The sequence below is a fragment of the Amblyomma americanum genome, chromosome 6 (genome assembly GCF_052857255.1).
Source record: "Amblyomma americanum isolate KBUSLIRL-KWMA chromosome 6, ASM5285725v1, whole genome shotgun sequence".
NCBI lineage: Eukaryota > Metazoa > Arthropoda > Arachnida > Ixodida > Ixodidae > Amblyomma > Amblyomma americanum.
The window spans coordinates 111,761,166-111,788,601 of NC_135502.1; the positions used below are offsets into that span (position 1 = coordinate 111,761,166).

The 27,436-nt window shown below is 48.2% G+C and overlaps 1 protein-coding gene and 1 pseudogene across 2 annotated transcripts; both read right to left on the minus strand.

The window, feature by feature from the left end:
* Positions 1–916: 916 nt before the first annotated feature.
* LOC144095456 (uncharacterized) lies at positions 917–12,737 on the minus strand (annotated as a pseudogene).
* Positions 12,738–20,133: 7,396 nt separating this feature from the next.
* LOC144094921 (uncharacterized) lies at positions 20,134–26,296 on the minus strand. Of its 2 annotated transcripts, none has more exons than XM_077628788.1 (5): positions 26,103–26,296; positions 25,743–25,826; positions 23,067–23,168; positions 22,476–22,552; positions 20,134–20,304 (listed from the first exon to the last, which is right to left on the minus strand). In XM_077628788.1, exons 1-5 carry the CDS (start codon positions 26,230–26,232, stop codon positions 20,287–20,289), a joined length of 411 nt encoding a protein of 136 aa, XP_077484914.1. In that variant the 5' UTR covers positions 26,233–26,296; the 3' UTR covers positions 20,134–20,286. The 2 variants fall into 2 exon arrangements, with proteins under 2 accessions (XP_077484914.1, XP_077484913.1); XM_077628787.1 differs by having other exon boundaries at positions 20,134–20,364.
* Between the last annotated feature and the right edge of the window lie 1,140 nt (positions 26,297–27,436).

Sequence of the window (27,436 nt, forward strand, 5' to 3'; positions counted from 1 at the left end):
AAAGCGCATGTGTATTGGCATGATAACGGCCAAATTTGTTGGGATTCGCCTGCAAGGTTTTGAAAGCATGTCTATTGGCGTGATATCGGCGAATTTTTTTCGGCGACCGCCGAGGGCCACCGCATTTTCGAAATTCTAAACACTAATTTTACAATGTCACTTTTTATTATTTACCGAAAATCACCGTGAAACTTCTCTAAAGTTCCATTTTCTGTTTCGAAGTAAGTCTGTGATTTTCATACTTTTCTTCATCATTATTTACTGAAAGCTTGCAAAAGGTCTGTGAAATTCACGTTCTGTTTTCAGCGATTCTGTTATTTTACAGTGTTTCTTTTCTATCATGTACAGAAAATCAGTGAATAAAAAGAGAGTTCAGTTCTCTGTTTTTGGCTTGCTGTTAATTTACACACATCTTTCTTTTTTGTTTGCAGAATATATGTTTCAAAGTAATGGAAAGTTCTGTTGCCTGGTTGTTCTTTTATTTCAATAATTTTTTCCCCACAAAATGCGGCTTTTCTGCAAGCATTTAAAGAAGTGCACATTAAATTACAAATGCGCTCTTTACGTCGCTTACAGAATTGAAAGTGTGAGGTTCGATAATTCACTGCTCGAGGGAAGTTGCCTGCAGCCAGTTTAACAATGTCTAAATATGAAATGTTTGCACAACACACTGATTTTCATTGGTGTAGCATTGCCTGCGAACCGAAAACAAAACAGCTTGTATGAAGGAGCACTTCATTAAAATGAAAGTGAAAACATGGGGCCTTGAGTTTTAAGCAGTCTCCCTGTGTTTCATCGTTACGACACACGTGGCGTGTCTTACTGTATACGACAGTACGCCGTTCGAAGGTTGCAACATGAAATCTTTATTGCTTCCGGCTCGGGGCGTATATATACGAAACAGAGAGGAGGGAAAGGGAGAACAAGGGAAGGATATCAAACGATAAACGCACGTGCCGTCAGCGCTTGCAAGGCAGTCTGATTGCGGCTGACGTCACTTTACAACATCTCTTCTTCCTTAATAGTGAAGTCGCTGTACTGGTTTCCTTTGACGTGTAGAGCGCCGCCAGGCTTGGGGTGATCTGACTGGTTCAGCGTTGCTCCCTGCGAGTTCCGGCTGAATTTCATGCTCAGGTTCTGTTATGCCCCCTTGTTCGGCTGGAGTTCTAGGCAACAGTGGGTAGTCGCTAGGAGTACCTGTTCTCGAGTCTCGTTTTGCCGCTTCTTGGTATTTACCAAACGGTGGCGTCGCATCTTCCCGGTCCCGCACCTGGTCAACATGTCGTCTTACTGATCCGGCTGGTGTTCGAATGCTCACCATCCGAGAGCCTGTTGTACTATACAATTCCTGGAGTCCATTTCTCACCCCTTCCGAAGTTGCGGGCGTACACGGTAGCTTCAGGCAATGGCAGTGGCCACTCGTTTGCTTCGTTCGCTGGCCCTGCGTGTACAGGAGGGAAACATGTATCTAAACGGGATCGAATTTTATATCCGAAGAGCAGCTCTGACGGCGATTTTCCAGAGCGGTTAGGTGTCCTTCTGTAATTGAAAAGGAGCTTGTTTATATTATCTTCCAGCCGCCCCTCACCAATCTTCTTGAGGCCGTCCTTAATTGTCCTGACAGCCCTTTCTGCTAGGCCGTTCGATTGAGGGTGATATACAGCTGTGCGCAGATGCGTTATGTTGTTCCTCTTGACAAAAGTAGCGAACTCGTCAGCGGTAAACTGCGTTCCATTATCGGATACGATGGTTCGTGGCACGCCAAATCTGCAGAAGATACCGCGCAGGCAGTTGATTGTGCATGAAGCGTTTGCTTGTCGGAGTGGCACAGCTTCAATCCACTTACTGTATGCGTCCACGACCACGAGTATCATGTTCCCTGCAATAGGTCCCGCAAAATCGATATGTGCCCTTGCCCATTTTTCAACAGTAGCGGGCCAGCCTTTTGGCGTTGCTGTAGCTGGCATAGGCAGGTTTTGGACACAACTCTGACATGACGCTGTCACTGCCTCTATTTCGCAATCTAACCCTGGCCACCAGAATGACGATCTAGCAACCGCCTTCATAGCGGACGATCCCTGGTGCGTCTCATGCAAAAGGTATAAGATGCGACGTCGCGCCTCCATCGGAACGACTACTCGCCGGCCCCAGTATAACAACCCGTGGGCCAAAGAAAGCTCCAATTTCTTGTCAAAAAAAAGGTGCGACACTCGTGTTCAAGCCTTTCGCGCAGGGCGGCCAACCGTTCTTGGTGAATTGCATAACTTGACTCAGAGCAGGGTCGCCCGCACTCAACTGCCTTAGCTCCTCAACTGACACAGTTCCCTCATCGAACACACTCAATGCCAGCAGATAGTCTGGTGGGTCCGCTTCTGGTGGCTTCGGCTCAGATGTCCGTTGTGGCAGTCTACTAAGGGTGTCAGCGTTGAGGAGTTGTTTACCAGGAGAGTATTGAAGCTGATAGCGGAATCCACCTAAGTACAGCGCCCAGCGCTGTATTCTGGCGGCTGCCAATGCTGGAGTTGGTCGATCCGCCTTCAGCAGGCCCAGGAGCGGCTGGTGGTCGGTGACCAATACAAATTCTCGGCCTACGAGATAATCACGGAATTTGGACACTCCAAACACAAGAGCAAGGGCTTCCCTCTCAAGCTGGGAATAATTTTTCTCAGCCCTTGTTAGCGTCCTAGAACGGAACCCGACAGGTTTGTTAACCTTTCCGAATGTATGGAAAAGCACGGCACCTATTCCGTTCTGTGAAGCGTCACACTCTAGCTTGAGGGGTCTCTCGGGATCATAGTGAGCCAGCACAGCCGCTTCCCGAAGGCATTTTTTTGCTGCACGAAAAGCTGCTTCTTGCGCATGTCCCCAGAACCAACGTGTGCTGTTCTCCAATAACTTGTACAGCGGTGCAAGTACGGAAGACATGTTGGGCACGAACTTCGAATAAAATGTAATCATGCCCAGAAACGACCTCAACTGCTGAACATTTTGTGGGTTGGGGGCTTGCGCGATTGCTTCAACATGCTTCTCTATCCGATGCAGACCTTCACGATCAATTTTATGACCCAGATACGTCACTGCCTCTTAATAATAATAATAATAATAATAATAATAATAATTGGTTTTTGGGGAAAGGAAATGGCGCAGTATCTGTCTCATATATCATTGGTCACCTGAACCCCGCCCTAAGGGAAGGGAGAAAGGAGGGAGTGAAAGAAGAAAGGAAGGAAGAAGTGCCGTAGTGGAGGGCTCCGGAATAATTTCGACCACCTGGGGATCTTTAACGTGCACTGACATCGCACAGCACACGGGCGCCTTGGCGAAAGCTGCATTTCTCAAGTCTGAGCTTCCCTCCATGCTCACGAAAACGCTGCAGTACTTGTCGTAATACGTCGGTGCTACCAAGTTTTTCTGATACCAAAACGTCGTCAAGGAAAGCCTGACCACCTGTCAGGCCCTGCAGAACTGTTTCTATTTTCCGCTGGAAGATGGCAGGCGCGGAAGCTATACATACCGGACCTTTAAACAGGAAATTGTCAAAGAAAATATCTATGATAATTGTAGGGGAAGTTCTTTGTTGTTTGAGGCCAGGACTGGAGTTTTGCGGACTAAGAAGTATAGAGTCAGGTACCAGGAGATAGACACTTTGTGCATTGCGTGCGGAGAGGAGGAGGAAACGGCTGAACACTTGATACTTTTCTGTAAAGGGCTTCACCCTACAGTGGAAGGCAGCGGGGCTGACTTACCCAAGGCATTGGGGTTTAGGGATAGTGAAGGGAAAGTGGATTTTAAGAGGTTAGAAGTAACCAAGCGAAGGTTATCTGATTGGTGGCTAAAAGCAAGACAGGAGTAAAATTTCACAAGACATGGCTAGGTGGCTTGAGCCACCGCCCGATGTAAAGGGTTCAGCCGTATCCATCCATCCGAACGGCAGTCGGTTGTAGCAAAACAACCCACGGTGTGTATTGATTACGCACATCTTCCTTGAGTCCTCATCGAGGGGGACTTGGTTATACGCGTCTCTTAAATGCAGCGTGCTGAAGCAGTCCCCACCGTTCAGGCATGCGAAGATGTCATCAATAGCTGGCAACAGGTACTGCTCCAGTTCACAGACGTGATTCAAGGTCACCTTAAAATCAACGCAGATTCTAACCTCGCCGTTCTTCTTCATTACAGGCACAATGGGAGTGGCCCATTCGGCGTGCGTTACAGGTGACAGTACTCCAAGCGTTACGAGCCTATCAATCTCTTTCGAAACTTTGTCGCGTAAAGCAAATGGAAGGAAACGGGCCTTACAAAATTTCGGCATGGCGCCTTCCTTGAGCTTCAGATGAACAAGGTGTCCGTCAATTAGGCCCAGCTCGGGGCTGAAGACGTCTTTGAACTCTGACAGGACGGCATGTGTGGCGGGGGTATGGCTGCTTCCTGGACCAGAGTTTTGTTGCACTGATACGTTCAACACCGAGTTTCCTGCGTCATTGAACTTGGAAATCAACTCCCGTCCACAAAGGCTCGGACCTGAACAGTTCAGGACCATCAAGGAACTCTTGACCTCCTTGTCGTTGTAGGACACTGACATACTCAGTTTCCCTAATACTGGAAGTTGTCCAAGATAACAGGATAGTTTAATGAATGCAGGTCCTAATTGCGGCCAATTTTCACGGTTTTTCTCAACAATCTCTTTGGACACAACACAGACGGGTGAGCCGGTGTCCACAATCATAGGTACGTCAATGCCACACCATGTGAAAGTACGAAGAATAGGCAGTGGTAGCCGACCATTGAAGGGTGCGGTTAGTGTCCAAATGTGCGCATTGTCTCCATTTTCCTCAGTAACATCCGCTGTTACTGCAAACGCTTCTCCTTGCCTGCATTGTGAACGTGCCTTTGGGCGTCCTTTCCGCACGTCGCTTTGGCACATCTTCGCCAGATGGCCGTACACACCACAGCGGTAACACCTCGCTTTCGCCCAGCCGCAGGCGTTTCTGTTGTGTTTCTTACTTCCCCAACGCCCACATACTGACACCAGTTCATCAGCTTGTCGTGCATTGACCTTGAGTACGTGTTCAATGTCAGAAGACATCTTCTTTGTATCGTTTTCCGCTGCTTCTGCTGATATGACAATTGTATCAGCCTCCTTCAACGTCAAATCTGTTTTCGCTAATAGCTGCTTCTGAATAGCGCTTGACCTCACGCCACAGACGATTCTGTCGCGAAGCATCCGGTCTAGCATGTCACCGAAATTACAGCCATCCGTAATCCGGCGAACTTCAACGATGAACTGTTGAATGGGCTCACCTTCCAACTGGCAGCGATTGAAGAACCGATAGCTCTCCGTTATTTCATGACGCTTGGGGTCGAAGTAGGCATCCAAAACTTTGACTGCTTCCTCGTACGTCAGCGAGTTTGGCTTCCTCGGTGCAACCTGTCCTGAGAGCACTTGCACGGTGCGCGTACTCAATGCTGCTACCAGCAACATCCTCTTCTTTCCCGAATCGCTGACGCCAGTTGCCTCAAAATAGGCTTCTACCTTCGTGATGTAGGCCTTCCAGTTGTCGGACTGGTCATCGTATTCCGGTAGTTGATGATGAGCCAAGGTCGGTATTTCCGCGGCCGCTGTTTCCTGCTTAACTGCCTGGCTTACATCATTTTTCACCTCAAGGGTTCTTTCTGGCCTCGTCGCCACTGTTACATCGTTACGACACACGTGGCGTGTCTTACTGCATACGACAGTACGCCGTTCGAAGGTTGCAACATGAAATCTTTATTGCTTCCGGCTCGGAGCGTATATATACGAAACAGAGAGGGGGGGAAAGGGGAAAGGAAGAACAAGGGAAGGATATCAAACGATAAACGCACGTGCCGTCAGCGCTTGCAAGGCAGTCTGATTGCGGCTGACGTCACTTTACAACACCCTGCTACAAAACTATTTGTGAGTACAACATTTATCAATGCCAATAATAAAAGGCTTATTACTCCCGAAAAGAAACATGCAGTCCTAGAAAGAGCAACACAAGCCAAAAATATAAAAGTCGTAGTCTTTGAGTGCTGTTATGACTGCAGCAACTCTCGGTGCCAGGCAGTGTTGCTTTCTGCCTGTCTTCTCAACCTTCGTTCCTGTTGCAAGATTAATAGCTGCAATAGCCCTGAAACAAAGAGCCACAAGCTGCGACTAACGACCAGGCACAAAAACTAAATATTTAATTTTTACAGTTGAAAGACAAAAATATATATGTTGTACACTTGCACAACTACTCCGACAAGGGCAAAAGGAACTATGATGTGTTAAAAAAAATCAGGTCCCATGAATGATCCGCTACGTTCTGAGTAGTATAAGTTAAGCAAAAAAAAACACTAAAAAAAACACTGTTTCCATCCAGAAATAAAACTCTAGCTTTGTGAGGTGTCACATTCCTGCTCAAACCTTCTTGGCAAGCTCCTCATCATGATAAAGCAGCAAGATTCGTTTTATCGAAAACTGTACATCAGCTGGAGTCGCAGGTACTGCTAGGTGGAAAGAGCATATGGTGCTTCTACATTCTCATTGTTTATGAGGCGCATGCGTTGGCAGAGTTTCCGGTCATACAGGTACCATTGGAAACAGAAGTCTCTAGGACGCTAGTAAAGCCAATTATGCGCCATGTTTCTGAGTGATCACATCATTTTACGGCCACATATTAAAGAACTTGAGATAGACTTTCATCTCCACAAGTGAGGTTTAGATCCAGTGGGTAGTAATAAAGCTGTCGGCTTCGTTCGTAGCTCATGCGTCATAGAAGCTCATAGCCTCGACAGCACATGTGGCCATATGAATAAGGAGAATTTAATGATAAACCAAGGTGAAACATGTTTTATCAAAACGTTATGGTCTTTTCTGCCTTACCTCTTGCTACTATAGATTCCCAAGGCAGAACATACCCCTCTCCAATCAAAAAACAAAAGCCTGAATGCCATACCCCCGATTCCATACCTTAAGTGTGTGTGTGTGAAATGTGGCGGACAAAGAGCGGTACAGATACATTTTTTTCCTACACAGTGGTATTATATACACAGGGTGATTTTTGTCACTTTTTCAGATTTTTATTTCAAGTACTTAGTTACATCGGTGTGGTCTTCTGAGCTGGATTGTACAGCAAGGCAGACAATACGTATACCTCAAATGCATCAGTAGTTAAATGATTAACTTTGATAGACTTTTCTGTCTTTGATCTTAGAGGCAAGGTTGTATTGCAAAGTAATAGCCGTCAACTTCGAATGCCAGCTGTTTTTTAAATATTGTTAATCGACAGTATCATTCGAAATATCGGCTCAAAAATATGCACCTGAAAGTTCGTTGATTCGGCTTTCCAGCATTACATATTCATAAAAAATCGCTTCTCGCACTTCTAATGCATGCATCAAATACAGGCGCAGTTAGTGCATTGGATGACGTATAAGTTAACTAGATTTCAGCGGCAATACCATGCACAGCGATGGCATTGTTTAGTTAGGTAATGTGGGCAAGCCAACTGAAAAAGCTTCGATACTACGTACTACATTGCCAAAAAAAAAATTAAAAACAACGCTAGCTCTCTATGTTGACGAATAAATTTTGCAATATAACCTTGCCACTTTAAGCAGAAATAACGAAGTTTATTAGCTAATTTAAGCTGATTAATCGTCGAATTACTGACCGATATGAGAGACACACCCTGCCTAAAATGAGAGGCACACCCTGCTAAGCCTCAACGATTGTTTCACATTTGGGCTACACCGTGTAGCAGCGTGGCTGCTCCTTAAAGATTTCGCTCCTTTGGTGAGCCTCGTTGGTGAGCCTTTGGTGAGCCTCTAAAGCCTCGTTCAAAGTATGCCCTCCATGCTACTTGCTACGCGCTCTTCAATAAGTAGGCTATATACGCAGTTAAATTACACGGTCTATTTGCTGCTTTCGAGATGCTACAGATGCGCACCTACCAACATAGCACACATGATCGACGTCTGCACGCCTGGTTGCGCGGCAAGCACCGCTGACTCGTATCAGGTTGCATGCAAGCGTCGGCGACAGGCGACGCGACGGACTATGTCAGCAGAAATGCGCATTCGCTCGAAGCCTAAACTTAGCCCTTAGTAAGCAGTCAAGTAACCTGCGCCCTCAATCTGCTTGTAATTGCAGCATGCTGTCAAGCATCTACGGCGCGTGCAAATCAGCGCCAGCCTTCGATGAGAACGGACACGTGCAGGTGATCGACGGCCCGTGCCCAACATAACATGCATCTCACCGTCATAACAGTCCGTATTACGTGATATAATCCAATATGGTTGTTCTCGTTACCCGGCAAACAGGATATCCGACATTACAATTTTTAGATTATATTTCACAGCCATAGCAAAAGCCGTGTGGAACCTTTTTGACGCTTAAGCCGATACAGCGGTGGCGACCAGGCCACCGAGCCTACTGAGGCGAAGACATGCTCCACCGCAATACACGGGGAAGCACAGCCGCGCAGCAACGGCAAAGCGGGAAACGAACGATCCGCCTCCGGGTCGACGTTGCTTGTCGACAGCTAGGCAAGGACCCAGACCGCAGCCTTTTCTTCTCGAGAAAAAGCTGCGGTCTGCGCCAGCCGAACAGCCTCCGCTCAGCCGTAGCCCCACATGAGCAAGATGCGATGCCGCTTGCCGTTGTCAGATGAGAAGGGGAGTTGGCACAGTACAGTGCCTCGTCCCAGGGTCACACATAACCCATCAACTCATCATCATCCATCCGACACCCCCGGCAAGGCCCCGCTGCATTCGGAACGACACGCTGACGCAGGTGCCGGAAACCTGCGATACTGGTTTCAGCTCGAGCGACCGGCCGGTGCGCCGGCTGCATGACGACTGCCCGCGCGGCGGCCAATCCCGCGAGCCGCAGCCCAAGCGAGAACCTGGCCCCTGGCAAATCTCAACTTCAACGCGCACACCACGCTAAAAACACAGTGGAAATATTTCAAATAGCCCTTAGAGACAGTCATGAAAGCGAGGAAAATTAAGGCTTCGTGGTTGCTGTAGCGAGGCCGCCGCACGAGAAGCTAGCACGATGGAACCACACGACGCTTGCCGCAACGGCGGCGTCCGCGGCGGGAAGGCATTCGCGCGTCAGCGCTCGTCCTGTTAGTTTCAACTGCGTGTCAGAGCTGCACCTTCCACAATGAGCAGTTTACGGAGCATAGACAGCTTGAAACCACAAGGTGGAGGAGGAAAGTTACACACGGCTCGGGCTTTCCTGCCATTTTGTGAGATGCGCCCATGCCTTAACATTTCGCTACAGCAATCCACCTCCATCGCACGTATCATCTACAATACAGTTTAGAGACCACCTCAGGTGACAAAAAGCAAAACATACTATCTGTATCAAGCAGCAGAGATTGTTTTTTTCACTCACCTGTCCAAATAAAGCGAACCAATCGACGCAGCAAGAAATCCACCGCTCTTCATTCGGGAGCCATCTTGCGAAGTGCCGCTAGTAGTTGTGCGGAAAAGTTGGCGCTGCGCTTTAGTTTACTACATTCCAGGCTTTAAAAAATAAACGAAAGTTTTTAAGGTTTTCAGGAGCATTTTTCGTTGCTTCTTTCTTACTAGAAACGCACGTGACTAGGCCATGGCGGTCAAAAACCATAGAGTTCCTTACTATTAATAAAGTGTACTAGAATATTAGTTCTAGTTCACTTTACTATTAACTAGAGGGAAAGCTGGCGGCACTGTGGCTGAACCTCTATGGGCGCGCAAAGCATCATGGGACGATGAGCTACTTCGTGCGGGACAGTAGGTTTGTTTTTTCCAGGAACGCAGAGTGGCCTTACAGAGATATTCCATTCCGTATCCACGGCGCAGACGATTTCGGCGTAAAAGTAGTGCGCAAAAGCCACAGTAGCGAAAACGCAAAAGCACATGACGCCAATAAAAGGTTCTTGTTTTCCAAAATGCTGTGGAAAAAAGTTTTAAAATGTTGAAGCGACAACATTTTTTTCAAAAGCATATCTCTTTCTAAAAGTGCGCCTGTTAAGTACGAAATATTGGCTTTTGTGGTCTGCAACGTTTGGCCAATAGGAGAGCAAGCCATCGCTTATTTTGAGCAAACTTTGCATTTACATGCTTTTCTGCTCGTTTGTTGCAATTTATAAATAGAATATTGAATGATAGGACATTCTTGATTATCGAACAATGTTTGTTTTTTCATTACTTTTTGGCCAAAAGCTGTAGTTCTGCAGTCGGTAGCTCTCCGCCCCATGATGCTTAGAGCGCCAATGGTGGTACAGGTGGTCTCGATGAGGCTCCATGCAACAAAAAAATTCCGCAAAAACGCCTGTAATTTCACACACTTTTTTACAGTGTAGAAGAGAGACGGACAACACGAACGCTGAATCTAAAGTTCACCAACTAGCCTGCAGCTTTCCGCTTTAAAAAATCTTAGGTGAAACATCCTGTATATGGGGGGTATCTAATTTGACCACGTCTGAACGTAATGTTCTCGTTCAAATAGATTCACTGCAGTGTAAAATAACACGGTCAGTTCCCACCAGATTAAAGAATGAGACGGATCCCAGTGACCACTCCTGGTCGAAGCATCCAACAACGCATGAGTAATGTGTTATCTGCGCATGCGTGTTGACGGCTGGTGGCAGCGCTGCACACTGCTAAAACACTGAGTTCACACAATGGTTCTGTTCCCTGTCCCGTTTCCGTCAAGGCCCAATTTGGCGTCATTGATGACAGTTTTCCTCTGTATTTTTTCCTCGAATATGAGCTGCCAGGAGGGTAAAAGCAAGCACCAAAACGATCGGAAAGGTGCGCATATATTTAGCGAGCCCCTAGTAGCAAAGTTGACAGCCATTCAGAGCGGTATCAATAATAATAAAAATTGGTTTTTTTGGGGGGAAAGGAAATGGCGCAGTATCTGTCTCATATATCGTTGGACACCTGAACCGCGCCGTAAGGAAAGGGATAAAGGAGGCAGTGAAAGAAGAAAGGAAGTAATAGGCGCCGTAGTGGAGGGCTCCGGAATAATTTCGACCACCTGGGGATCTTTAACGTGCACTGACATCGCACAGCACACGGGCGCCTTAGCGTTTTTCCTCCATAAAAACGCAGCCGCCAAGTTTCACATTTATTTAAAATGCAGCAGCAGCTTTTTTGTAGGCTCCGTTGGCTGTTAGGAATCCAAAGGCGCATGATGAGGTTGCCTTTTCAGTGACGGACCAAATCTTATGTTTAGAGCACAAATAATTACTGTGGTGCAGTGTGTACACAGTCCTGCACAGCACCCGTACAGTACTGCACATTATTACAGTATACCTGTGCATTCAACACACACCGGTCACACTGGTCTCAAGGTTTCAGATGTTCTTACTGCTCCTTAAAGAGTCCATCTAATGTTGGAGGTGCATAAAATAAACTATTGGCCCAAAACTATTGGCGCACTATGATCGGTCTTGCTCTATATGGTGGTAAGGCGAGCAAAAAATTGGCAAATTGATCAGTAATTGACGATTTAAATTAACAGAGAAAGTGAGGCTAAACTCGATAGGGGCGACGTACGTGCTGTGCTCAGTCGTCGTCCCCTTGCTGGCAGGCGGCCTACTGTTGCCTGCAGTGACTACACTACATCTGATGAAGTCTGAGTGCAATTTAAACATTACTATTCGAAGGAACTTCAGGCGCTCCGAACAGATTTTTTTTCATGCAGTTAGGGACAATGTACTGTGCTAAGGCAAGGCTGTACTGTGCCAGTACTGTGCGGTTTAACATATTTTTAACGTGCCTTAATTTGCTTAACAATACTTCCCGCCAGAGGAGTATTCAAGGCTAAACTCACTTCATCTTCTAAAGACAAAGACAGAGGGATGAGGCCCAATATAGGTTACAAACAGAGCGCCGAATAACGGACCGCTTGCGCAAAACTAAACCCGTACCTGCGTGTCCTTGATTTTCTTGCCATAGTTTCGGACCTGCGTTGCAGAAACGAATCAGTGGAGTGGGTAAGTCTCTTTAAAAACAGGGATGCATATATTTTCTTCTTGTTGTTCTTGAAGAATGGGGACTGCGGGAGGAATTTCAGGCGCGTGTTCAAGTTCAAATATTGCGATAATGTTTCAGTAAGTACGCAATAAAGCCATAAAAAGAAAGTGTAACAAGCTCTAAAAAGTATGCGTGTGAAAAACCTAAAACCAACAACAACGCGATCGTCAAACATGCTCGAAGAAAAGTTTGTGAGATTTGATTGCTGTTTAATAATGTTGCTCTCGCCAGACATTTAAGTGAGAAAAAAATGCTGCATTATGAACTTCTCAAAAAGTATGGAGATCCGTAGCACGCCTCTCGTTTAATATTTTACCACAGAGGTGAAGATGAGTTGTAAAGTTTTTTCTGTCATATACACGTGACATTTCGAGGACACCAGAGACAATGATGAAGGATGATTGTTTTCTGCAGATCGGTTCAATACCGCCAGCGGATTTGCTTTGAGAATATTGAATCTTACCACGAAACGCTCAATATTTTTTTTTCCCTTGAAATACACGATGCAACGTAAGCCTTCAAAATGTTGAACGTTAGCATCAGTGCTGTGTTTGACATATAAGCTCGAATGCCACCGCAAGCGAAAAGAAATCCTTTTTACCATCATACGTGTAGGCGTACGGAACATCATGGCCACTCATACAACGCTTGTCGGAGTATTGGATGTAGCCATGCGCCAGCAGGAGTGAATCGCCCAACATCAGGCACCTTATTCTGCGTAATAAAATGAAGTTAGGTGAAAAAGCAACTGGAGAAATGAGACACTGTAGCTGAAGGCCCTAACAGCTTTCTTCCGCAGGCTACAGTTGCACCGCACCGTCCTATACCGCTTATCTGCATTGTTCATCAGGTAAGATATCAAAATGTTGAAGAAACTGACGTCTTTTGAGGAAACGAGAATGATGCAGCATTTCTAGGTGTTCCTGGGAAAAGGAAGAACTTCGTTTGCAGCGAGAGCTTCAAAACAAAGTTCCTATTTTGGTTACAGAGAGGGAATAAATATTTAATTGTAAAAAAAAGATCGGTGCGGATTGTGGGTGGGGTCCTCAGTTCAAGACTCCAGTGGCTTCCGCCGACGCTTTGGTGATGACGGCTAGCGCCTCCTGGTCTTCCAGGGTGCCTCTGGCCAGCGTCACCTCCCACTGCTCCAGAGCCGCGTTGTGCGGCTTTAAGTGGTTCAGTTCGGCTTCTCTGAGCATTGTTAAGAACGGCGACAGCACTTCTTTTAATTAGCAACGGTGACAGCAAGTCTCGCCTGTTGGCATCCGTTTCTACTGGGTGGCTTCGAGCAACTCTGTGGCGATAGCTCCCAGGCCGGCCGTCAAGCACCACACGGGACCCGGGTGTCAGCTGGTTCTAATTTCCGAGCTTTGCCCGATCGGAGTGTGAGACCCGAAAGAGCGGATGGCTGAAGTTTTGAGCTGTTACAGACGGAGAACGCCAACATGCCAAGAATGTTCGACTGGGAGTCGTAAATCGACATATCCCCCCCCCCACCTCCCAAACCTGTTGTTTACGGGAATGAAATGGCCATCCGCTGCGTGGGAACATTTCTCGGGACCGTAGTTATCATTAGTTCACGGTGCCGGACCCACCCGGGACGCAGCGACATGGTGTCGGTGGAGGCGGCGGCAACGGTTAATCACGGCAGACGCGGCTGTGTAAGTTTAAGGCGAGCAAGGACGCCGGAATGCTCGCGCTTCGGAAGAGACCTCGTCTTCCCCTAAGTGCCTTCCTATAGGTGGAACCATCTGCGCAAGTGCAGCGGCGGCCTTTTGTTCCCACGAGCTGTGCAGTGCAGGTGTCTGACCTTCGACATGGAGACTCTTGAAGGTGACACAGCAGATCATCATGTTGCTTGTGGTGTTCCTCAGGGAGGAGTGCTCAGTCCAACGTTGTTCAATCTCGTGCTCATTGGCCTTTTCAAACAACTACCGAAGACTGTTTCAATATCCGCCTACGCAGACAATATTTGCATCTGGACATCAAGTGTCACGCGTCCCCAAGTGCAAGCAAGATTGCAGCGTTTGGTGTCCATTACGTCTGCGTACTTGCGCCGTCAGGGGCTTGAACTTTCGCCAACTAAAAGCGTAACATTGGCTTTCACACGCAAGATAATGGCGTGGTATCCGGTCACAATCGACGGGCAAATTGTTCCATACGTAACACATCACAAATTCTTAGGTGTTACGATAGACCGTGACCTGTCCTGGACGAAGCACATTTCTGTGCTCAAGAAAAAGCTCGACAGCTTTGCAAGCATGTGCGGTGTATGGCAGGAAAATGTTGGGGTCCCTCTGAGCGATCTTTACTACACGTGTACCAGGCGCTGGTAGTCGGCCTTCTCAGATACAGTGCACCCGTTCTCTCGGGGGTCAGACTATCAGGCCTGCGTGTGCTTGAAAGCGCGCAGGCTCGTGCTTTAAGAGTATGCTTGGGTTTGCCATGTAAAACTTCTACATGGGGCACATTTTATGAGGCCCGCGCCTGCCCAGCACGAATTTATTTTCAACAGGAGCCACTTCGTGTGCATTTGCGGCATCTGACCAGGCATCGTCATCACCCCCTGACTAACATTAGTGCGGTGCGTCCAGATGCAGCCTTTTCCAGAGCCCTTTGGATACAGCACAATGCGCTGCCTTCGAACTACGCGCCACACCAGATTGCGGAGGTGCCACTTTGGGCAGTACCAAAACCATCTATACGGACAACAATCCCAGGGATAACAAAGAAAACGCACATTCCAACAGTCGGACTGAAACAGCTGGCGCTGTCATACATTACATCTATGTATACTAACACCCAGCATGTTTTCGTGGACGGATCCGTTACGACCACTTCTTCAGCTGCAGCGGTGATAGTGCCAGGAAATGCCTCATGTCACCGTTTCAGGCTCATGCACAAAACGTCCTCTACGGCAACCGAATTGGCAGCCATACGAGAAGCCGTCCTTTATATTGGTCACCAGCCAGCGCAGCAATGGACTATATTCTGCGACTCGAGATCGGCATTACAGGTCGTACAAACTTATCTAAAACCAAGAGCATGCGAGCAGCTGGTTCAACAGATTGTGCTTTTGTTAGCCGAGGCTTTCCACCGCGGCCATATCATAAAGTTTCAATGGATACCGAGCCATTGCGGCATAGCGGGAAACGAGCGTGCTGACGCCGAGGCTCGGATGGCACATAGTGATGGTGCTTTCATTGAGATAGCCTTTTCAAGATCAGACATTGGAGCCTTGTTGGCGCATTTAATGCAGGCGGCAATGCAGTCGCACTGGCATGATCCGAGTCATCAACAGGACCGCGCGTGTAAGCTTGACGCTGGCTCACGATTACATTTCCCATCTGTGGTGGTGCGACGTCATGGGACTTTACTCCACCGGCTACGGCTTGGCGTTGCCTACACCAAACACTATCTTCACAAGATCGGCATCGAAAGTAACCCAAATTGCGCACAGTGCAACACACCAGAGACTATTGGACACCTTCTTTGCGCGTGCCCGAAGTATACTTCTGAAAGAACAACATTGGAGGCGACCGTGAAAAACCTGGACTCTCGCCCTCTCACTGAGGAAACTCTTCTGGGCGCAAGGACGAGACGTTCTGATTGGTGGCGTATGACAAAAGCCCTGCTCAACTTTTTGTGTGAAACAGGCCTGGATACTCGTTTGTGACCGCCTGTGCACAACCTACATGGTTAATGACATGTGTCGGTGTTGTGTTGCAGACACCAGTTTTGAGTTTTATGTGTGTCCAGTAACCGCGATGCGAGCGCCAGCCAGTGTTGTGTGTGTGTGTGTGTGCGTGTGCATAGACATCACCCGTGAAACTCATTGTATTATGCCATCATCAGCCTTCATTCACACTTTCCTTTTCCTCCTCTTCCCTTTCCCCTGTGTGGAGTAGCAGGCCAGGGCCCTGTTACCACCGGCTGACCTCTCCGCCTTTCTTTCATTAAAATTCCTTTCTCTCTCTGACCTTCGACGCCGATTGGGCCTCCATGGTTTTTCATCACTGCTGCAGGGACAGCACGGACCATAACTTGCCATTGTTGCGAGAGTGTGTTGTTGGGGACGTCCTGGAAGGCGGATCCTAAAGACTGGACACGTGATCGACATCACAGTAATTGGACGCATTTTAAATGAACTAAATTCCCCAACAAGGGACCCGGGGAAATGAAACCCTATTTAAGGAGAAGCTGGTATGTGATAAACCAGCTCCCGATTCACTTTTTTGAACTCTGCAAAAATGTAAATGAACCCACTCGTAACCTTCCTCCCATCACCCAGCTCCTATAACTCGTCGGCAGTCCTGTCCTGGTGGTGGCGGCGGTGGAATCGGCGTCGTCCTGAACGCGTGGTTCCATCAGAGTGCGACTCCGAGCCCCACCACCCAACAGCATGTCCATTTAATGTGCGTGAATGTGGGAATTTCGCCACACCAAGGACATGTATCTGTGTATAATGTTGGGTAAATGCGGTGTAGGTGGTGGAGATTGGGTAGAGAGAGCGCTTGAATGCGTCTTAAGTGGTAGGAGTTCTCCGGGGAAAGTTTCTTATGTGGCGGGAGGTAGAGACGCCTATTACGGCGGAGGGTCTCTAGGTGGGTTGAAAAATGGGATTAGAGGCGGTAGAGAGTAGAGCCAGTGTGCCCCGCTCGTTTGGTATAATCTCGAGCTAGGGCAACTGCCCTAATATTGCCATCGAGACCTGCATGTCCTGGGACCCAGGTGATGACATGGTCATACTGGAGAAGGCCGCCCAGATTGCGGAGAGCTGTGCGTGAGACACGTCCACTCGTATAGGCACCGCAGGCGGCTTGGGTGTCTGTAAAATGGGGCTGCCGTGGTTTTGAGTGTCGCCCATTTTGATGACAATGGCTATTGCTATGGCTTCTGCACCCGCCGGACATGAGGAAACGGAATACACAGGAAACTCAACATTGGCATAGTCTTTCGTAACCGAACTCCTCCTCCTTATGTGGCCGAATTGGGGCGCTGCTTAGTTAAGAGTCGAAGAGTGGACATCCCCTAAAAAGCGCCCTTCTTGTAAACACAACTCGAATTTCCTTGGGAGACTGGGCATTCATGGAAAAAGGATTTACATGGACAGTTCAGCACTGCCGTATTTTTTCGTAACCGAAGGGTCCCTTCTCCTTTTGGCTGTATGGCGGCCACGGAGCAAGACTATCCAGGAGGTGAAACTCCCGTCAGCGCGAGCGAGCGCAGGCGACCAGATAAAGTCACAATTGTATGCGCCGACGGGGGCGCATGCAGTGGCGGCGCCTTACGGCGCCTCGTAGAAGCAGCAGAAAAAAAAATGTAGCGCCCGGGCAGGCGGCTCCAGTACAGAGGCTAGAACCTTGTAGCCTCTATAGCTCCAGCGCGCTCTCCGGCGGCGCGCGCTCAAAGCAGATGACAAGCACACAAAACGGGTGCTTGCTTCAGCAGGCACGCCGTGACGTTGTATTTCAGTACTTTCCAGGCCGCCAGGCGCCGCCAGGCGCCGCCAGCAGGATAGTGGCGCACCGGGCTTGTGACCTTTTTTGGTCGCCGCAGACGGCGGAGTTTCCACTCCTTATAGTCTTCCTCGGCGATGGCGGCGCTACCTCGGTTAGGTTCGAAGAGTGGGTGTTGCCTAGAAAGCTCCCTTTGTGTTAATGCGACCCATGTTGCCTTGGGAGACGGGGAATTCATGGGGAAAGGTAGTTCACTGGAAGTTCACTACTGCACCAGTCTTTCGTGACCCAAGTCAACCGCCTTATTCTGGCCGAATGGAGGCTCTGCCTAGGTTTGGGCAGGAGATTGGACTTTCCCCAAAAAGCAGTTTTTGTTAATGCGACCCATGTTGGAAAGGGAGAGGGGTCATTCTTGGAGAAATGTTGGGACGAAAAATGCAGTCGAGGTAGCACTCGTAGGGCGAAGGCCTTCTCCATGGAGAGGGCAAGGAGCCTGAGAGGCCTTTTCTTTTCCTTGTGGTTTCCCGAAACGTGCCTTGTATATATGCTACCTGAAGCCGAAATGTCATCACCATATCCGTGGACGAGAGCAGCGATGCTCCGGTTACCAGGGAGATGGGAGGCGGCTAGGGATGTCTTCCTGGTAGGAATCCTGTTCCAATGGGAGGTTACGCTCTGAGGACGGGTACCCATCGCCGCCGGGAGGACGCGCGGTGGCCCAGCTGGTCTGGGCGCCTCTCGCGGAATGTGCACGGGTGGAGGCAGAGCCATCTCAGCCACGGTTCCTGGTTGGGACCGCCTTGCGGACGGACCTCAGTCGTGTGCCGAATGCCTTGGGCAACCGGCCCAGTGGTCGTTTGACCCGAAGGAACGTTGGGGGTACCGGCAGTTATCCTCGGTCATCCGACGCCCGGCGGAGGGCTGGCGCTGACTTCCCTATTCCACAGCTGCATCGCACGTGTGGCTGTAAAACGGGAGCTGCGGTCCTTTTGCAGCTTTTACAGCAAGGAAGCCACGGCAAGCGGAAACGAAAGGATTTTAACGTGATAGCGTTAAAGGCCACATTCACCAGAAAATTCGGCGTCGCGTTGTCGGCATCGTGAGTGAAGAATCACGGGCGTGCCAGGCGTGGCTCTGGCAAGCGGTCCACATAGTGCAACCTAGGAGGCAGTTGGGCCACCTCGGTGACGTGCCCTTGCGGCGTCATCACAACCTACCCATTGGAATGTGAGAAAACTACCCACCGTGGCAGGTGGCCCAGCGTTGCCGATTGGTCACTAGGAAATAGCAACCTGGGTCGCACAAGGAGGACTGGTGGCAGCAGCTGCCATTCGGGGCAGTGACTTATCGCTTAACCGCTACGCCACTGCGCCAGAAGTGGTAGTAGGGCTCCCAGGGAACTATGAATTTGAAGTAGAGAATGACCAATTCCGCACACATGGGCATTAACTCATTAACTTTATTACGTCATACCCTTAAGGCGGAGCTGAAGTGGCCCCTCCAATTTCGCGTCGTCGTCGACGAGTCGAGATAAGCAGGTGGCCCAACTGCCACCTACGTCGCGCACGTGACCGTGTGAATTCATCATTGCGAATTCATCAAACTACACCCCGCGGCATGCGGCAGTTAACGATTGGTCGTAAGTGGTTTCTCGGTCGAGAAGAGCAGCCTGGGTCTCCCAAGTCCCACCGGTGGCTGTATTTGAAACAGCCACCTGCCAGCCGGGGCAGCGACACTCCGTTTGACCGCTGCAACATTGATCCAGGAGTGGTATGGGGAGTCCCAGGCATCTATGAATGTGAGGTAGATAATTACCAACTTCGCGTATATGGGCTTGTAGACAGAACCGAAAGGACAGGGATTTCTTTTGTTAAAATTCAGGCCCCAAAGCGACTCATGCGATGAGGGACGCCGTAGTGAAAAGCTCCGGAAATTTCAACCACGGATTGCTAACGTGCACTGGCATCACACAGTACACCGACCTCTATAGAATTCCGCCTCCATACGAATTCAACTAGAGCGGCTGGGATCGAACCCGCGTCTTTCGGGTCAGCACGAGAGGACAGAGTATACTTACGCGAGCGGGATCTCTAATCCTATCGCATTGTACTTCTCAAGGGTGGTTTAAGCGTTACGCGATGGTGAAAGAAAGAACACTAAGAGCTGCAGGTAATAAAATACCTTACATGGCCGTAAATATTACCTGCAGGCAAGTGGTTACTTGTGTCTGTAGGAAGGCCATACTGACCTTTGAGTTGAGGCCAGCTGCACTTGTCACCAATGAAAACATACCATTCTGAACCATTGTTCACAATCGCACATCGCTCTGCCTTTTGCTATTTGTCCCTAACCTGCTTTAATCTCTCTCCTCGACAATGCTTTTTTTCCAACTTTTTTTCGTGACGTTAAGAAGCGCTGTCTAGAAATTAATCGGTTTTTAAACACAGATTCCAGAAACATTTAGGCCTCACCGACATGGAATCTAAACATTTGCCACTGCCGTGCTTCCAACGCAGCGATCTCCGAACCATCTTTTACTGCGTGTAAACCAGATGCGTTCACCTTACCTTCCACCTCAATGGCAGCAGCGACAGTGACGTCAATGGCAGAAAGAGAGAATAAACATTTATTTGTAAAAAGAAGACCGGAGCGGATTGGGGGTGGGCTCCTCAGCTCAAGACTCCAGTGGCTTCCGCCGACGCTTGGGCGATGACGACTAGCGCCTCCTGGTCTCCCAGGGTGCCGCTGGCCAGCTTCACCTCCCACTGCTCCAGAGCCGCGTTGTGCGGCTTCAAGTGGTTCGGTTTAGCTGAGCAGATCCATGTAACGTCCGTGAACGGGGGAATATCGCCACACCAGGGACATGTATCTGCGCATAATGTTCGGTGAATGCGGTATAGGTGGTGGAGATTGGGGAAAGTAAGTGTTTCGATGCGGCTTAGGAGGTAGGAATCCTCAAGGGAGATTCTTATCTGGCGGGGCGTAGAGACGCCTATTTAGGAGGAGGGTCTCTAGGCAGGTTGAAAAATGTGCTGAGAGGGGGTAAAGAGTAGACTCAAGGTGCCCTGCTCGGTCGGTGTAATCTCGAGCTATACACGGTATCTGCACTAATATTGACATCGAGACCTGCATGTCGCCAGGTGATGACGTGATCATACTGAAGAGTGCCGCCCAATATGCGGAGAGCCGTGCCCGGAACTGGTCCTCTCGTTTAGGCTCTGCAGGCTGCTTGGGATAAAAATGTGAGTGCCGTGGTGTTGGGTGTCGCACATTTCGATGCAGATGGCTATTGCAATGGCTTCTGCGGCTGCAGCATCCTGTGCCGTGAAGGACGCTCCAAGAAAAGGGGTGTTGGCGTGATTGACAGCAGCGCAAGCATATCTGTGGGGCTGCGCATAGGAATTAACATCCACATATATAGCAGAGCTGTCTTCGCCGTATGGCCTGCAGAGGCTGCGAGGGCGGGCCTGACAGCGCGGGGCCTGTGACTCGTGCTTCATATGGCGAGGGATAGGGTCTATGTAAAGGCGTGAGCGGACAGCATTTGGAAGAACTCCGGTCAGGGCCATGGGTCGCCTATCCTTGAAAGGATGGCCCTACCCGCCGAGGTGGTGAGGAGGCGAGTCTGTTGGGAGTTCAGAACAGCCTACTGGATTTCCGCAAACATGTTGTGAATCCAAAATGCAACCAGTCTAGTGGTGGATGTACACATGGGAAGGCCCAGAGCTGTTTTAAAGAGGGCATAACGGATAAGGATATCGAGCTTACTCTCGGCGGTGCGATCAATATTGTGGTATATGGGAGACCATACTGGATTCGACTCATGGCTAGGGTTGGATAGGGCATGGATAGGGTGGTTGTGAATTTGATTATGATTGGGCCAGGGGAACGATAGCGGGGACCATGAACACGGATGATTTCCGATTTCTCCGGTGCACACTGCATACCGCTGCTCTGAACAAAATGCTCGACCGCACTGATGGCTGTTTGTAAGGCTTGCTCTTTGGCGGCGAGGAATCCTCAGGTTGACCAGATGGTGTTGTCATCCGCATAGATGGTATATCCGATGTCTCAGAGAGTGTAGAGAGCTTGTGGGCGAGAGGGGCCATACGTTTATTGAATAGCAGTGGTGATAGGACAGCTCCTTGTGGAGTGCCCTTCTCAGGTGCTTGGAAGGAAGGCTATCTAGTAGATCCGATACCTATCGTGGCTGTGCGGGCAGTGAGGAAGGTGGCGATATATTGGAAGATGCGAGAGTCACAGTGTATATGATTTAGGCCTTCCAGAATTGCAGAATTGGAAATGTCGAAGGCGCCCATAATTTCAAGTGTTAGAAGAAGGTGCTCTCCGCCAGGAGGTATCCCCGTGAGGACTTCGTGTTTGATAAGAAGAAATGCGTCATGTGCAGAAAGACCTGATCGAAAGCCGAGCCTAAAAGGGGAAAAGAGATTATTATCTTCAATATAGCTGCGAAGACCTCTCCATAAGTGCTTGGCGAACGGCGTAGCAGTTTGAGGCTGCCTTTCTGCAATGCCATTGGCCACAGCCCTGGAAACACACAAACCACACTTGCCATATTCTGTGGAGATGAAGTTTCAGACTCGAAAACTCTCTTCATCAGTTGTGTTTGCATGAATCAAGCAGTCATTGCACTGTGATGAAATAATGAAAAGGAGGCCTGATATGCGGGTGGAGTCAAATAGAAAGGCGCAGTGAACGGTCTCGATCAAGGTGGGAACCGGAACCACGCAGTCAGGAATAGAATGAAAAAGGCGGTGAAAGGAGGCAGAGAGAATTGCCATATTTGAGAACTGCAATAGGACGAAGGCACGCTTTGATGCTACGCACCACTATCTCCGTTCGGCAAGTTCGCTGTCGTATTTTTCACCGGATCACTATGTGCCGGCCGAAACGAGGTAGATGCGAACGCGGTCTGAAGGCAGCATTTCAAATTCGTCAAGCTCGCGTGCTTGCACTCACCTCTGCGTCCTTGACATGGGTCAGTGGTCCGTGTTTGGGGCAGTCGCCGGGATGGTCGACACCGCAGTCATCGCAAACTGGAAGCAGATTACCCGCACCGTGGTTTAGGAAAAAAAAAAGGTGTGCGGATGCCGACATCAGAATGGGCACTGAATCTTCCTTGGACGTTCTGCAGATGCCCTGCAGACATCCTGAACGTCTATAGAACGTCCAAGGGAGTTTCAATGCCCATTGGGATATTTTATATATGCACTGCTCGCCGACTGCAGCGGAATCAATTTGCGCGTGAAATATCCGTGTCTGGGTGTCCTAGGCTCATTCAGGCCATGATAAAAATGAATTCATCAGAGCACTCCTTTTGTGCGACATACATTAACCGTATAACAAGCTGCCCAACTGGCCGCTCCAGAAAGTGAAGCATGTAAGTAGCTAAGAAGGTTTGTGCTAAGAGCTCTTGACGCTGTAGACAAGCCGCTCTGCATTTCATGTGTTCACCCCTTACGAACTACACTAAAAGACTCTTTTACAATAAGGTGTGCATTTCCCATTCTCGTGTTGGAAGTCAGGAACCGGCTTTCGCAGACAACTCACATAGGTATTCTTCGTCCGAGTTCTCCTCGCATTCCATGTAGTTGATGTCTTTTCGCTGGCGTCTCGGGTAGCGGGACCCGCTGGAAGACGTCTCGGGCGAGGCTGCATTTCACCCCACGATATTTGTAAGACTGGCTTGTAGAATCGTGCGCATCAAGCAGTTTTAACGGCACGCTACTATTTTGCGCAGAAAAACAAACATGCTCCAGACCAATCAAGCGTCACTTACTACACTCTATTAGGAGAACAAAAACCAAACAGCAGTCCCCAGCCCAGTAAAACATCAAACCATATATAATCTCTAGTAATTGAGTGATGTTTCAAAACTGTTTCAAAGGAAAGTTTGTGAGAAAGCTCGGAGGATAGTTTATGAGTTTCGATCGGAATTCGTGGCGTCTATGATTGACCATGACACATTTCTTGATAGCCTGAATCGTTTCCTGATCCTGTGAATGGACTTGCAGCTGCCCAATTTTTATTGGAAAAGGTGTGTTTACTTGATGTATGAAATCTCTGAATGGCTGATTGTTACTGTGTACGTTCTGTACGTTTCAGAGCCCCATTGATTATAAATTCTGCCACTAATTTATGCATCGTGTAGTTAAAACAGCTCTGTGCCGGGCGCATAATCATACCGAGAATCTCCGAATTTGGTTACTAGAGCAGCGACTTCTACTGACGGAAAAGGAACCGTATCGCGTGCATTTCCACGAAACTTTTGCAAAAGAGTGCGCGCATTTTTCTCTGGAACAATTTCCTAGGATTCCTAGGAAGAGTAGTCCACCCGTACAAAGGAGCTCATTCAGTCAAGAGATTAATGAACGTATATGGCCTATGGTTTTCCCTTTCCGGTGGCTGTGTATTTGTAATTGTGTATGTGTGGTGGGTGCGCGCGAGGGTAACGGATGTGCGTGCGTGTGTGTGCGTGTGCGCACGGGCGTGTGTGCCATTTATCAATGCCAAATTAAGTCGTCGTCTTGGGAAAACCACCGGGCTTCTCCGTAACGAAATTCAATGATTGGTCAAGAGGGGCGCGACGCCATCAGCACCATCAAATGTGTAAATCTGAGGAATTTTCTAGTACCTTCCACTGAATTATCATAGCGACACAATCTTCCACCTCAATCCACTCACTAATCCCCACCAATCCACCTATCTGAATTAATAGAGACCCATTAATCCGCACTAATCCACTTTAATACTTTTTATGAGATGGGCTTACTCGCAAAATTTGGGGGTCCTTTGGAATAACTTAGAAGGACTTTGGTGTAGGCCAGTTGGTATGACATCATGAAGAGCAAAACCGCAAAACAGGACGGGACTGAGGCAGGCGACAACACAGGCGACAACAATATTTTGGTGTGGGCGATATTCCAAATGCTATCTCGTTTTATTCTCTGAATGTGGTTAAGAAGGCCCGAGGTTTTTTTAGACTACCATTATTGTAGGTGAGGTGAGACCACCATACGCGGCATGTATATGGGCCGGCCGTGGGTTCGGATCCTATCGCAGCCGCGCGATTGTCTTTTCTACTATATTTTACCCACTGGGGGCCCTCAGTGAATGGTAATTGGTTGTTGAGCCCCAATAAAGGACGTGAGATTCAATCCCGACCGAAGTAGAAGCACATTTTGATGGAGGCAAAATGCAAATACGCACACATGTTCTGTCGATATATCACCGCACGTTAAATACCCTATAGCTAGGTAGGTGGTCTATATTATTCCAGAGCCCTCCACTACGGCGTCTCTCATACATAGGTAGCTGTGTAACATGATGCAGACTGTCGCACAATTAAACGCGTGCCGTAGAATGCTTTTCTCAGCTAAACTGATGAGTTGTTCGAGCTCAAATTTCGGAGAGAAATGGTGGATATTCAACAAAGAAATTCCACTAAATTCGGCAAAGAAATTCCGGCAAAGAATATTTGATATTCGAATATTCGGCAATGTAATTCCACTAAATTCCGTCTTTTTTTTTTACAAAAGACTTGAAATTTAGTGGAATTTTGGCCAAATTAAGTTTTTGTCATCATTAACAAAGCAGTTGAAAAAAAAAACGTGTTCAAATCTCCCGCAAATTATCCCCACCCACCTCCTTTGCCGAATCTCCACATCTGCCAAACGAGATGGCGCTACAAGTACATTTACTGAGAACTGCTAGTTTCGTTTCCTCGTCGCCACAGACAATGCTAATATCCGACTTCTTTTTTTTTACCGATTCAGGCAATTACATCACACAAATGTATCATGAAACAATTGTACCGAGCTGCTGCCATTTCTGTGCGGAATTTGAGCTCGAACAAGTCACCAGTTTAGCTGAGAAAAGCATTCTACGGCGCGCAATTAACTGCGTCATACGCTGCATTTATTATCATTTGCCTATCGAAACGAGCAGCTCGCACTAACAACTTGTCACGACCGTCCAATCTGAAAAGGTGTTTTCTCAACTGCAACAAAATATTGGTTGAACATATTTTCCAACGTCTGTTCTAGGTCGAACAAAACTCATTCTAAGCGTATACGGGGTCACGGACCTCTGCGATATCGCTCCGAGATGCAACTGAGGCAGAGACGTGCATCTTTCCATCAGCATATGAAGCAAGAAAGTGGCCGTAAAAATAAAAGAAAGAATTATCTCAGCACCTGACACTGTGACAGCTCTTTGTATACTTACGGGAATTGGACTTTGTTGGAGGTTTAGCAGGTTTAGCTGGGGCCGGTTTTGGTTTCATAAATTCAGGAAGCACTGGCTTCAGTCCTGTAAATATGCAGGTAAGAGTCATATCTTTTATGCGCAAGTCTTTTTCTGTTTGTATCTCCTTTTATGCTAGCAATCATTGATGTCTGTCGTGGTGTGCGACTGAGCCGTTGATTCTGGCCCCACAAATTTTCTAATATGCACAGTTGCTGCGTTTTTTGAAAATTGCGTCATTCTGGTAGCCTTAAACTATATTAATCGCAGAGAACTTTTAAAGCAATTCGCGCTTTCAAAGACGCAGCTCCGAAGGAAGGCAGTACAAAAGAGTTCACTCACCCAGATTCAGCATCAGCTCATACTTCTTTTTGAGGTTCGAGTCCGCCGTCTTCATGCATTCCGAAAGGCCCTTCCATTCTTCGTCCGTGAAATAGTGACGAAATTTTGCAAAGTCGTCTTCGCTCGCCATTCCAGTCAACGCACGAAAGTCTCAGCAAAGATCTCTCTCCACTTCTGCGCGTTAACCGCCACTCGGAAAGGCTGTCGTCTGCGTGAGCGCTTAGCGGTTCATGTAACAATTATACAGCTTAGACACGCATAATCAGTTTAAGTTGACTATCACGGAGTTAGTAGATCGTTTCATAACGTTTTGCGATGAATATTAGTTCACATTCGTCCAGTAATTACAAACAAGTGATTACAAATGATCACACAGCCAGTGCAGAGTTTAGCAGGATCCGAACACTCATCTGGCCACATTGTAGTATTCTTTTCTTCTTTTTTTTTTGACGGAAGTTTTGTTGGTGGTCCGTATGGTCGCGTTGTTGTGTGGAAGTATGTTGAGTCTCCCCAAACGCGCGAATATAGTGCTGAGACTTCGCAGGTCTCGATCTAAATTGCAGGCCGTGAAAAATTGCGCGAGCGCTATTCATAATTTGCTGCGACGAACCGCCCCGTAGCCGCTTGTTTGAAAAGCGCGCTCAATTTAATGCGCGTACTTTGCTTTCGAGTGGCGAAGCTGGCCATCAATATCGACGCACATAATTTTGCGCTGATCGTTGCAACGCTGTCAGCCTAATGGATACGGTCCAATGTGGGCGTGAGATTTGTTTTTTTTTTTCTCCTCAGGTCTGTGCCTCAGTGCCTGAGGCTTTGTACAGCGGCTACAACGTGTTGATTGAGCTGGTGGGGTTAGCGGTTCTCTACATGTGCATTTTTTTTCTCCACTGTTGATGAACTTTTTGATGACCCCACTGTTGACGAACTTATCAGCTTACGGGCAATAGCGCCTAGGGCAGCTCTGAAAGGTAGAACAGCTGTAGTTTCATGTGTGCATGTGTGGTGTATTGCTCTTCAGGAAGGTGTCGCGAATTGCCAGGTCTCAGGAGGAAGCAGTTGTGAGCGGTCAGGTGGTAACAGGCCTGAATTCACTTGTGAATTTTGCAGATACACATTTCCGTGTTTTGACTGGAGCACTACTATGAACTACTATGAAAAAAAAAATCACGTTTGGTCCGAACTACTAGGTGCACTTCTCCAATTAAGCTAATCATTGCCTGTGGCATTTATAGTGAAAGGAGGATGTTTGAAATTTCTCTACTGTTGACATATTCTTTAAATACGGTGTTACAACTTTCTCAACAGTGTGTACATAAATTCTCTCCCTGAATGCG